This window comes from Megalops cyprinoides, chromosome 10 (genome assembly GCF_013368585.1).
Source record: "Megalops cyprinoides isolate fMegCyp1 chromosome 10, fMegCyp1.pri, whole genome shotgun sequence".
In the NCBI taxonomy this organism is placed as follows: domain Eukaryota; kingdom Metazoa; phylum Chordata; class Actinopteri; order Elopiformes; family Megalopidae; genus Megalops; species Megalops cyprinoides.
This window is the reverse complement of record NC_050592.1, coordinates 34717634-34730646: the sequence shown is the minus strand read 5'-3', so window position 1 is coordinate 34730646 and position 13013 is coordinate 34717634. Positions and strand designations below refer to the sequence as shown.

The window sequence follows — 13013 nt, the reverse complement described above, 5'->3', positions numbered from 1 at the left end:
GTGTGAATGAGCTCCCTCTGCATCTGTCCCTTGTTCCCTCTGAGGAACAGAGCTCTGGTCCATGGGCAGAGGTGGGAAGGCTGACGACCAAACTCAGGTGCTACCAGGGCACTGAGGGAACCTTGGATATTTACTGACGTTTATGTTCACGAAGACTACTTACTAAGTGCCTTGACCAAGGCTACAACAGCAGTGCCCCACCTGGGAATCAAACCAGAAATCTTTGGGTTATGAGCCCTGCTCTTTACCACCATGCCACTGATCAGAATTTCTTAAATTTTATTTAGCTAATTAACAATTTCAGATTAAATTCCTCAAACAGCCATCCCAGTCTTAGTGGTTCAACAACACAGACCTGACCATCGTGTTTCCCCGATATGAGCGTGCTTGTAATTCACAAACAGAGCCAATGGTTTTTTTACCCCGCATCAATTTTGCCTAGTGTCCTTACAACGGTACATTAAGCCTCTAATGGACAAAGGGTCCCGGGAGATTCATTAATATGAAAATCGCCCCTGTTTTGTGGGAAATTAGCGGTCGGTGCTCCAAATACAAATTGTGCTGGCTTCCCCTGGGTCCACAGTATAATTGACTCAACTGTGAGCGTTCTCACATCACTCCCTACTCACATTAAAGGCTGGAGAGGGAGGACACAACGTTGCCAGGGTGGGAATGGGATCGGGAACGGGGCGGGGCGTGGAGAAAATAGGACAGATGGGGGTATCGGCAAACTAACATTGCTTAGTTTATTGCACCCACACAATGAAAGTGGAGTTGCCTGTCCCGTGGCAAAACATGCAAGAAACTTTATGCCTGCCATTTTAAAGATAAAGATGTAAGACACAGTAGATGTATGCTCTTCAACAGTAAACCTGTGAGACTGGTAAAAGAAACCCCTTCCTCCTCTTCAGAATGCAGAAACCATGTCTATTTATAAACCCCACTACAGCTTTCCAGTTACCGGCACAAACTCATCTTTTTGCTCTGGCCTTTTTCACAGTAATGTGGCGAATTCAGATTGACAAAGGTTTATCTGCAGGCAAGGATGCCGGTTACAGAGCAGGGCCTCAGTCTGGAGGAAGCCAACGTGGGAGGTAAGGGACTCCCCTTTTCAGAGACGCAGGTCACAGATCACCGGTCACTCGATGCAATATGAAACTGCGCTGTACAACACTGGGGTGACCACGTCTGGCCATGCGTTGCAGAAAACGCTGCAGCCAGGGTTAAATTCAAGAGGGAGACATGAAAAACAATGCGGCTTCAACACCCACAGCTGTGAGGCTCTCCTCCCTCACCTTGGCCTCCCCTTCTGCACTTCCTTTTCAATGTTGCCAAGGTAACACCAGACCTAATATCAGTCGCTGACCCCTCTGGCAGCAGACTGGTCTTGCCTCCACTTCACCTGGAGAGCCAGGCTCCTCCACTCTCCAAATGCGTGTGGGTCACAGACCACCGCCATCTGAGAGCACTTGTCTGACCCTTCAGAAGGCTGACACAGTACAGGTGACATACCCACGACCTCTTCAATCAAAGCAAATTACAATGAGGATGTATGAGGGGAGGAAAAAACATGTATACTTCAGTTTGTCGCATAGTAAATCAAAAATCTCACCTGTAAGACTGATTATACTTCTAGAATATATTACACACACACACACACACACACTAACAAATAATATGATATGATAACATTACAAACAGGAGGCAAGATCCTTTGTTTTACTCCCCTATGAATTTTTGGATTCTTATGAGTCTTAATTATCAAGTACACTAAAATGCAGTTTACATGTATGTAGAGGCCTCTTATTGGCTGTGAGTGTGACACAGAAATCATGAATGCTGGGAAATACCCTTGGCAAGGGTGCATTTCTACTAGCCTGTGTCCTCCTCTGGTTCATGTAACTCCTGTGCTTCAAATGTGCCATGGCCTCTTGGTATGGAAACAGCCAGGTCATTTCTAAAGCCTTTGTGGCTTTAAAGTGTGGTTTCGCCAAGCTTTGGGCAAAAAAAAAAAACATATTTCTTAATTTTTTTTGTTCTGGAAAATAACTGACTGCTTTGTTTCACATCTGACACTGGATAGAAAATGAATTAAGACCTATGAATGAAAGGTACAGAAACATTCAGTGGGAGTATTGCGAACAGTTTTGAAAAAACTACAGTGATCAGGTACGGAATTAAAGAAACACAATGCACTGAATTCAGAAAGCTCACTCGCCCTTGTAGCTTCCCTTCTGAAAAGGGGGGTAGGGGGGTGGGGAGTGGAGCTCCAAAAATCGAGCACAGTAATCTTTATGAAAATAGAAAGCACATCAAAGAAGGCTTTTTTGTAATCACCAGCACACGATGCAAAAAGACTTAACCTCCAGCAAAAGCCTGCAGAGTCTGAGCTACTCTGCATTTAAATTGTACTTCCTTAACTCCTCGGCCGCACCGCTCAGGATATAATTGTGAAGTCTGTGTGGGAGGAGGGGATGGCTCGCACACCCGCGTGGAGATGAAGGTGCTGGCAAATATCAAATGGACACCCATTACTAAATTAATTTGATCCTCTGCCCGCTTTTCCAGTTCATTTCTCTCCCTTTGGTTCTCCAGTCCGGTAGCGAACACCCCCCCCCCCCCGACAGTACAGACGAGACCCCCTTGCCTGTCTGACAGCTGCTTCGCAATTTACAAGCCGAGTGACAGAGAGTGACTCCTAATCACCTCTCTGTTCTCTGTCTGCCAGCTAATGCTCGCTAAATGGTTATCCTTATAAAGGGTCTGAAATGCCAGAGTGACACTGCCACCGACGCCGAAATCACCCACCAATTTCCAACCCTTTTCTTCACAGAATTCGAACCACGCAACGCCAAGGGAGAGAAGTGAACCACTCACGAGGGGAGAGAACTGAAGCCATCTAGGGTGGGGGGGGAGACAGGGGGGCGTTGTCAAAGAAGTTATGGTGGGGGGAGGAAAAAGGCTGCAAAAAGCTTCGTTAAGATCTCCTACACCTCGGAGCGCGCCATTAACGCCGAATGTAATCAGCAAATGCCAAAATGAAAAAAGCTCAGGAGAGGCAATCTGGATCTAACAGCACCAATCACCGAACCGAGAGACTGTCATTTTGCCGGATCTGTCAGAAGGAGCACATGTGAAAGTGCCTCTGGAGAGTGCACTTGGCATTTTCTTCACCAATCAAAGCCATTTTACTTGATTTTTTCCAATATCAGGTGGCGCCATATCTGATGTCCGCAAATGAGATATTTTTTAGCCTTGTGGCGGGAGGACTCCCAGCCGAGCCCTGACGTGGCCATCCCGGGCCTCTAGAAACACTCCAATTGAACAGCATTGTTAAAAGGACTCCACACAATTAGAGCAAATTTCCCACGTGCTGTATAGAATCAGGGAGCAAAAGAACTCCATCTAATATCCATATGATCCCAAAAAAAAACTGATGAAAATGAAATTAGCTTGGAGAGTGGCAGTAACTATCGCAAGCCACACATCCCGCCTACCCTACATTTCTAATTACCATTTAATTGTTATTTCCTTTCATTTAAAAAAAAAAAGCTTCATCAGTTTTTAATTTGAATGTAACAGAGCATAAACGTAACCTATACATATGGGGACAAAATTACAACCTCAATTAACCCTGAGCAAATTAAAACGGCTTCCACCGGAGCCAGCCTTTCCCCTTGTCCCCCGGAATATGCCTCCAGCCTACCCCTGGGGCTGTGTGGGGAAAGGTAACTGTCCTTTCAGAGGTTCAGTGCTCAGAGCACTCACAATAACACCACTGCCAAATGCTGTTGAGGTGCTCCCAATGTGGGTGAAGAAGAGCTGATGATGTGTGCATTGTCTGAGCACCACTCTGAATCAGACCAGACAGGCTTACTGCCCTTTGATGAGCAGCTTAGGCTTAAAATGCAAACTCATCTGGAGAATGTTTGTGAGGGAGCTAAGGAGGAGTTGTGTTGATGCAGAACCTCTGTGGGACACAGAGCAAGAGGGTTCCAGTAACTGATCTGGGATCAGGTTCACCACACCTCAATGCCTATCCTATATCTGTCTTTTTCCCCTCTAGGACAGTTGAGGGAGTAAGTGAAACCTCTCTTTAAGTGGTCCCAACAGTGATGAAAAATGCTTAAATCTGGGGGGTTAGGGGGTGGTGGGGGTTAGCAGGGCAGGGGGGTTAGGAGGGTAGAATGGGACAGTCTCTCACCTCCAGGTGCTCCAGGATGTAAGGGGGGTTAGTCATTCCCAGCCTCAGCATGGCTCCATCTGGAATCACCTCCACCAGTTGCCACAGCAGCGTGGGCAGGTCCGTGCCGATGTCCCGCCCATATGCCCCCGTGTCCTCACTGGTCAGCCAGATTTCACACACACCCTCTGGGGAGAGACAGAAACACCCTGGTTAATCCCTGCAGGTCTGAAACAGGAAGAGCAGCCGCTGCCATTCTGGAACCCAGCTCTTAGCTGCAGGAGTAGCCAACGAGCTTACCACTGGAGGTGGAAAATGAAACCTTGTCTAAACTGACTACACCCAATACAGTAAATAAACTAGGAATCAGGCACCTTCAGCCAACTAAAAGTTATGCACATAACAAAGAGTTTAATGAGAACAGGCCATTCAGGCTAACCAGGCCTGTAAATTTACCTGCACTTTGAGTGCACCAGTGTCAAGCCTGGCCTTGAACACTTTAAGGGTCTCTGCTTTCATTGTGAATACTGATCAACTATCCAGAGAATTAAAGACATACAGTATTTCCCAGTGCCAGGGTGAAATTTTCCATTGACTAATTTCTCCCTATGTCCTCTTGTTCTGCTGACAGAAACAGCTTCTGTACTCCACTTTATTAACCCCCTCTAAAAACCTCAACCGAATCCCTCGAGTCTCCTTTAGCTGAGAAAAAAGATCTTAAATCTCTCCACAGAAATTGTTCATTCTTTTAGTGTGGCACCCAAAACGACACAGAGCACTCAATGTGGTCTGACAAAGGCATTGTGTAACTTTAAAGTAACCTCCTTTGATTTTTGCTTTGTATTCTTTACAATATATCCTTGAATCTTCTGCCTTTGTCACTACATTCAGTACAATAAGCATTTGCCTTAAAAGTCATTTCACTTTCTGTGGTGAGGACACCATTAATGGGTGTCCTGCTTTCCACAAACTGCATTTGCACATTCCACTACCACAATGCATGTCATGTGTTCCTCTTCTTCCACTAAATGAAGACTCTCTTTTAGCGGTCCCAAACTAGGATAGAGCAGAGAGAATGGTTGGGATGTCAGCAAAGAACGTGATGCCGTTTCAAGTGTGGCCACATAGATCACGGGTCGATTACGAAACATTAGCCTCCATAGTTTTTCTTCAACGGCTATTTTGTTCGCTGGGGGAAGGGCCGTCTGCCAACAGCCAGAGGAGAAACAACAACTGTTGCAACGACTTTATTCATAAAAAGGGCCTATTTATAACACAGCACTCAGAGAAGCCTGTGAATAATTAGGCTGTTCCTGTGTCACTGGCTGTCCCAACACGCAGGGCCCGGCTGCAGAGGAACGGTTTCAGACACTCAGCAGAATGTGCTCGCTCGGCAGCCTGGCCGGTGTGCTGGGGGATGGGAGCGTCAGCAGTGACACACGCTTGGTCACTCGTTTTTACTGGAAGCTCATAAACGGAAAGAAACGTGTGGGAAGAGCCGACCAGTTCTTTTTAAGGTGTTTTCCCCTCACGCTCGGCAGTGGCACAGGCCACGGCAATGCTCATGGAAAGCTTTTTTTTCCCGAGAGGAGCGAGCATCCTCCTCACATCTGCTTGTTGTTACTTTAATCACGCTCACTCGGGCTTTGCTGACTGCTCTGTAATCACAGCTTTGGTTCAAGAGGGACAGATATGCAGATGCCATTACTTTTTGTGAGTGACAGCCTTGTTTTTTGGGGCTGTCAATGTTGGCGCATGGGGTGATGACCTTGTTTTTGTGAGTGTTGAGCGCATACCTGGGATCCCGTGCAGCCCAACAGGGAGGAGCAGGGCCAGCAGTAATCTGGGGGGCCTACTGGTGCAAAGCCGACAGCAGCAAATCCAATTCAGGTTAATGAGTTAACGAGCGCTCAAGGTCTCAAACCAAGACCTTCGTCTCCCCATGGATCTAAGACCACATAATTACCCTTTCACACAGTGTTTTCCTTCTGTTCACGCTTTGAGCCAGAACTCAGGATCGGAGAATAAAATGATTTCTATTTCTCTCACACCATCAAGAGGATGGTCTATTTCTCTCACACCACCAACACAACTTTTTCTTCCAAAACTGACGGCCACCAATGATTATGCACTTCTTGGTATCAGAGTTCACCTGTGTGAGCCTCTGGAATACTGGTTTGAAAACAAATGTAAAAGCTTAGAGAGCAGAAACCACCTTGACTTGGAAAGAACCTGGAGAACCTGGAAAAATGGAGCGACCTGAGCAAGTGAGGGGAAGGGTGCCGTTAAACACGGTGGAGAGCAGCCGAAAACAGGATGAGCGTGGCGGAGGTTTCCATTCGCTAAACGGCGTGACGGGTGGCCCGAAGGGAGGCCCAGGGAGCTGTTATTCTGACCTGCTGGAGTTTGGAGGTCACGCCACACAGACAGGGCAACCCCTTCTTTCCTAAAACGTGGAGGCGTGCACTGGGAGGGGTAGGGAGACGCGCCTGTGGAAACAGGGACGGAGTGGAAAAGAACGGGTGTCGGCTGCGGGTGTTTGGGGTCAGGGACCCCCACGGGGAGTGGCTGGGGGGGGTTGGTAGGGCAGGGGAGGAAACAGCTGCTGAGGAGAGGCTGCTGCAAGCGCGAGAGGGCTGGCCTGTTTCCTGCAGCAAGCCACTCTCCAAACTAAACACACCGCCGAACGTTACCATAAGCAAGAGGAGCGTGGTGGAGGGAGCAGAGAGTTTGTCTGGGATCCCTCGAGCTGGGATCTACTATGGGATATCAGAACACTGGAATATGCTACAAGAGGAGCACAGTTTTTCTGCCCTCTGCAGGCATCCCTAAACTCTGCCATGTACAGAATGCTAAGCCCGCAATGAATGCTGAGGAGGGGGTTCTACTTTGAAGGCGCATGGTGGGAAACTTGTGTCAGAGGCAATAAGTTGAGTGAGCACGGAAATTCAGTCATCAGCCTTGAGAGCAACACAAAGGCGCATTAACACGAGGCACGCTGCATGAAACAAACCGCACGTCTTCAGCGACAAGCAAAAAGTAAAGTTCTTAATTGTTAATTGCCTCTTGAAAGCTTCACCACGTTCCCTCCCAAGCTGTGGCATAAAAGATTCATGGGCATTCATCTGACTGAGGCTCTGTTTACCCGATCACACAAAGCACACCGGACCTACCCTCTGGCTATATCTAGAGTGTCTGTGCCTAAGACACGGACAGATAATGCATTTGGTCGCGCGCAGGTCTCCGCTAAGCACAGCATGGTGGGATCCCAACCACAACGCATCCACTGTGCTCCACGACACCTCAGGAGCTAGGCCCATCCCCGCCAGCCTTGCTTAGGGGACATTTCTGGTAGAGGCATTAGATGCCATTACTGCTGGAAGGGGGTAATTACTACCGACCTTGGGTCAGCCCTCAACAGTGAGCCTCTCTGAAGACTGCTAACCTGAGTTGCCGGAAAGCTGACTTCTGTACAGCCATCTGTGGCCAGTATCTTTACTGGTGTAAGATTATGTTTCAAAGCAATGAGGCTAATGAGACTAAAACCAGTTTGCATGTTGAGGCTTGTGTATTATACAGGTATCACCCTGTCCTTCTCTCACATAATCCCCCTGTGCATTATTTTCTCACTGCACTAGATAAGAACGCATTACTGGGGGCAACTGCCCTACTGTTTCAACCATTCTAAAATTACAGCAGCTCTTCCAGACTCCCCCCAACCAAAGCCAAAAATGCTCAAATCCAAATTACTTCAGGGTGCGCCTATATCTTACCTGTTGAACACACAGATGGGCTCTCTGAGGCTAAACTTCGCCTCTCGCATGTCCCCGCTCAGCAGACAGCTGTATGCGCTCGGCCACTGTGGAGTATTAATCAGGAAACCTTGCGATGAGCTCGCCCTGATGAACATCCCGAGGGCACAGCTATACAAACTGCCTCCTACTTTCACCCCCCATGCAACCCACAAATGTATTAAAAACCTGTTTGCTCTCTGTGGAGAATGTACACCACCTCTGACAAGCAGAACTTACAACTCAAACAGCACTGCTTCCTGTACAAACACAAACAGTATTTAATACAAACGTACACATGTAGCCATCCTTTATATGAGCAGATCTCTCCACTTTGATGTTTCAAGCTCAATTTAGTAAAAGAATAGTTGGAATTAATTGTAATATGTCAAAAGCGGCAGAGGATATGTAGGGAACAGGAGCTCTAATTATTATTTCTGATGTACGATCTGATACATGTCGTAAGCGTTGTACGCTTCTAGTCGAGATTAAAGGCCTCCAACCTGTGCTTCTGCTTTAGAGCAGCATTCACACTGAATGTGGAGTATGTCTCACACGCATACATGAACACGCACACACACACACGCTTGCATGCACACCCCCACCCCCAACCCCCACACACACACAAACAAACAGTTGCTCAAAAGCAAACTAACACAGAGATCTACAACCTTCCCATTAACCCACTGTCCACTGGTTCTCCTGCCACCTCTGACTTCACATCGTTGCAATGACATTCCAGAAACATTCTGAGGACATCCCACGTTAACTGGGTAGTCTCCTTCCTGGTTCAGAGGAAAGTACATGGATCTGGAAGATGGGCAAACACCAAGATGGGCTCTAAGGAAGGACTCATGCTGCCATAAAGATCAATAATGTCATAATGATTCCTGACTAATGATGTTATAGTCACAGTGGTTGGGAGGGCTCCTCCTGTTTCTAAGAGAGGGGCAGTGGGGAACCGATGTAGCAGGATGAATGACAACATGCTGTACATCCCATGGACCCTCCATCACTGCCGAGTTCAAAAACATTGCGTTTGTGAGCATTGTGTGTAAAGTGAGCGACCAAACACTCTCCTGCAGCCCCTCACCAGAGGCCCCCTTCTCCTGTGGATATGCTCTTTTGCCACAGTATACCTACACCTTTCTTGTGGGCTTTGTACTGGCCTGTGGCTGCACAGACATTAAGATCCACCACTGCCATTTTTCCCCCTTTAGGAAATATGACGCAAAACATAACAGACTACACAGTCTCAATTTTTAAACGTGTAAATAAAATTCAGGTGCACCGAATCCTTCTCCATGAAGCCACATAAAGGGGCTACATCTCACCTCTTACAAAGCAGCAACAAGCTGATAGAACAATGGTATAATACTCCTGCAAGGGCTGTTCCAATAAGGATTACAATTATGGCTAACACTGGTGTCGTAAGGCTCTAACAATCTGTAAACATGTGGTGCTACGTTAGCTCCCTGCTCCTGCCCATGCCGTGCCCATGGGGCTGATACGCACCCAGATAACACGAGCGCAATTCACAGTCGCCGCCTTCAAGGGGAGGGGAACAGTGCCCGGGAAAGAACGCAGTGTGCGCCCGGCTAATCTGCAATTTAACAAGCATGTGAAGATCAGATCCTCCAGCAATCAGATCGCTTGAATTACAGGGGCACAAAAAGAAGAACGGGACATTTCTCAAACATCAGGCTCGACAGAGTAGGACAGAGAATGTCAACAGAGAACTCTTTATCTTTGTTTTCATCAGATCCTGTTTCTGCTCTTTATAATTCAAAAATTCAAGTCAGTTATTTTTCTTCCTCCAGCTTGAATCTTCATGACGCAGGTCAAAGTGAAACAATGATATGTATCGTTCCAAAAGCATTTCCAAAGCATAAAAAGTGAAAATGTGCAAAGTGAAATGATTTAGGGTATAACTACAAATATGCATTTATGCGGCTACTAGCATTTGACACTGTCCCACCTTTACCAATTACTCCAAGTCGCGTGCTGTTAGTCAATCAAAAAAGACAACATCGCGCCAAGCATCCCTAAAAAAAACTAAATAAATAAATAAATATACTAAACAATTAGCACTAATATTTATTAACTCTTACTAGTTCTTGATCACCATCCTTATTATAGGCATCATTCCTGATAAGGGATTATTATTAATTTGTTTCAGCTTCTCACATGCTTTTGTCATACCCTATATTGTACATTTACATTTACATTTATTCATTTAGCAGACGCTTTTATCCAAAGCGACTTACATAGGTTACAGTTCTTTACAATGTCATCCATTTATACAGCTGGATATTTACTGAGGCAATTGTGGGTTAAGTACCTTGCCCGAGGGTACAGCAGCAGTGTCCCAGCAGGGATCGAACCGGCAACCTTTCGGTTATAAGTCCTGCTCCTTAACCACTATGCTACACTGCCGCCCGCTGACATTGTACAGTCATGTCAGTGAAGCTTATGTGATCTGAATCAAACTGGTACCATTTCACTTTCAGACTGTGTGCAGACCAGTCAGCACCACACAGGAGAGCAGGCCTGGGAAGTTACCCTCCACTGGCAGCACAACTCAGCCAAACTCATCATCACAAAAGGATGCCCCAAGAACAGCCACAGCGCATGAGACTAGGACTTTTGGCTGTAAATGTAGGGCTTCATTAAAAAGGTAAATTCACAAACACAGAAGGGAGTATAAGTTCCTCTATTGGTACGCTCACTGAGCAGTCCAAAGCAGGCTGTGTATGCGAGCGAGTAGTAAGGACACAATTCGGACGTACTCCGCCGCCATCTTACCTGTCCTTTGATCTCTGATGTTTACATGTTTTAAAAATCAGTCTACTTTACTTAGCTGACTGTCAACCTGAGGTAAAACGAAAAGCTAACGTTACGTAACAAGCCAATTGATTTGTTAGCTTAAAGTTGACTACACCGCCATCTTCTTTCTATTTTTCCCGGGGAATTCTTCGGTTATTCGGGCTCCAGCTGACTTATGGGATAGTGTAGTCCAGTGTAGTACATTCGCATACTTCAAAATTTCAACGGATGTAGTAGGTCATCCAGGTACCGTTCGACTACTATTAAATGCCTACTGAGTATTCAGACACCCTACGAATTGTGACATACTGCTTTCTGCGTACTATATAGCATGGCAGTATGAGTATTCGGATGCAGCCTTTGTTTGTGTGAGCTAGCGCATTAGTTAATGAGCCACACCTGCCAAGCATATTAAACACAAGTATGTGAGTGGAGAGCAGGACACTCACTTTTGTCAGCTGACTGTACTCAGGCTGGTCTCTTTTGGTGTTTTTTTTTTGTTCTTTCTGCTCATTTTTGTGAAAAGTGTCTACCAGCTTCTCCACACCTGTGTACCCCAGTGCCTATGAAATAAATCCACTCCTCAGTTTAGTGAAAACTAAAGGAATAAAACAGAAATGGGGGTTTTCACCTGTGTGCATACTGACACTGACTGCACCTACGCATGAGCAAGGGCATTGGTTGCAGTAATGTATTAATGAATTAATTATGAATTAATGAAGCTATCCATACTTACATGTGTAACATGAAGTTTTAGCTTTAGGCACCCAGTAGATGTACTGTGTATACATTCCCAGGAGATGTGCAGTGTATAAACCCTACAGGTGTACACTGTATATATTCCTGGAAGATGTAGTGTATAAATCGCCACATAGATGTACAGGGTGTAAATCCCTCTCTCAGAAGATGTACAGTATATTGTATATATCCCCGGTACATGTGCAGGGTATAAAGCTCCAGTGTAAAAGACATTTTGCCCTGTCTGAGGCATAACTGACTGGAGTTATAATAAGCTTAATGATAAATACCATGCAGTCGTGACCCAGTCAAACATTCAAGGAGACATAATTGCCTCCATTTCCTGTTCAATCTGTGACCAAATTCTAAAGGAAATTAAACAGTAAATCATCCTTTTTGCGCTGAGCCCATGTCTTAGCTGTCAGTCTCCCAGCTCAAAAGTACACTGTCCTATAATCACTAATTAAGTGAAGATTTAAAACTCTGAGACAAGCAGACATTTTGCAATTGCTGTAATTAACAGCCCACTGTAGCTAAACTTCTACCTGCGTGGTGTATTGAAATGAAGAATTCCCCTGTTTCCGCTCCCACTTCCACCTTAATTAAAGGAAACAACCTGGGAGACTAAAGCCCTGATCTCTGAGAATTACAAACAACCAGTGAATGTGACCCAGGCTCAGTGTGAAATTACTATACCACCACAGCATGACAGACTGACAGGGTGTACAATATTTATACATGCACTCACAGCTTTCTCACCTCGTTTGCCATAACACTTGCCCTTTTTGTAGGATGCTACCAGAGTGATTGCCATGCCCACACAGTCATTTGCTCCAATCGTGTTCTGGCTCTTGGCATTAATGTAACAACTCCCCATGTATGCCATATTACCTTCTGAAAGATTAAAACACGTTTCACAGTGATAAATGATGTCTGCTTCTAAGCAACAGCCAAGAGGAATTTCACACAAAATGAGAGGCCAGTTGTAGTAAACGGGATAGGGGTCTCCCTCTCTCCTCTGTGCGAGTTATAACACAATAGCTTTTTTGTAGATTACATATACAACATCCAGCATACTTAAGCAGCAGTAGTAGTATTAGTTGTAGCCAGTGTGCGAAATACCCGGTGGCAATGTGTTGTCGCACAGAGAGACAACTGTAAGTTCTGCTGTTTATTTGGATATGCGGTATGTTGTGAAGCGATAGGGACTTCGTGATTTATTCAACTGAGAAGCAGGAGTGTGAACATGGGTGAAGAAATTAGTAAAGATATTACTTTGCAGAAGTTTGATCTGTCTTCATAACATGATTACTTTGGTATGTACAAATATGCGACTAGCATCATTACAAAGCTCCGGTTCTGCCCTTTCTTGTGATATGTGTTCCATATCTATGCAATGACGAGTTCATGAGAAATTCAAACAAGAGTAATTGGTATGGAGATGGACGCACAGCTGTATGCAGATTGTAACTATG

The 13013-nt window shown here is 45.7% G+C and overlaps 1 protein-coding gene across 1 annotated transcript in view; it reads right to left on the bottom strand.

Moving 5' to 3' along the window:
• cdkal1 (CDK5 regulatory subunit associated protein 1-like 1) overlaps positions 1-13013 on the bottom strand; it is a 315495-nt gene that overhangs the window by 141010 nt on the left and 161472 nt on the right. The window contains exon 9 of the mRNA XM_036537880.1: positions 4205-4371. Within this exon, the coding sequence (XP_036393773.1) occupies positions 4205-4371 (167 nt within the window). The remainder of the gene's footprint in view (positions 1-4204; positions 4372-13013) is intronic.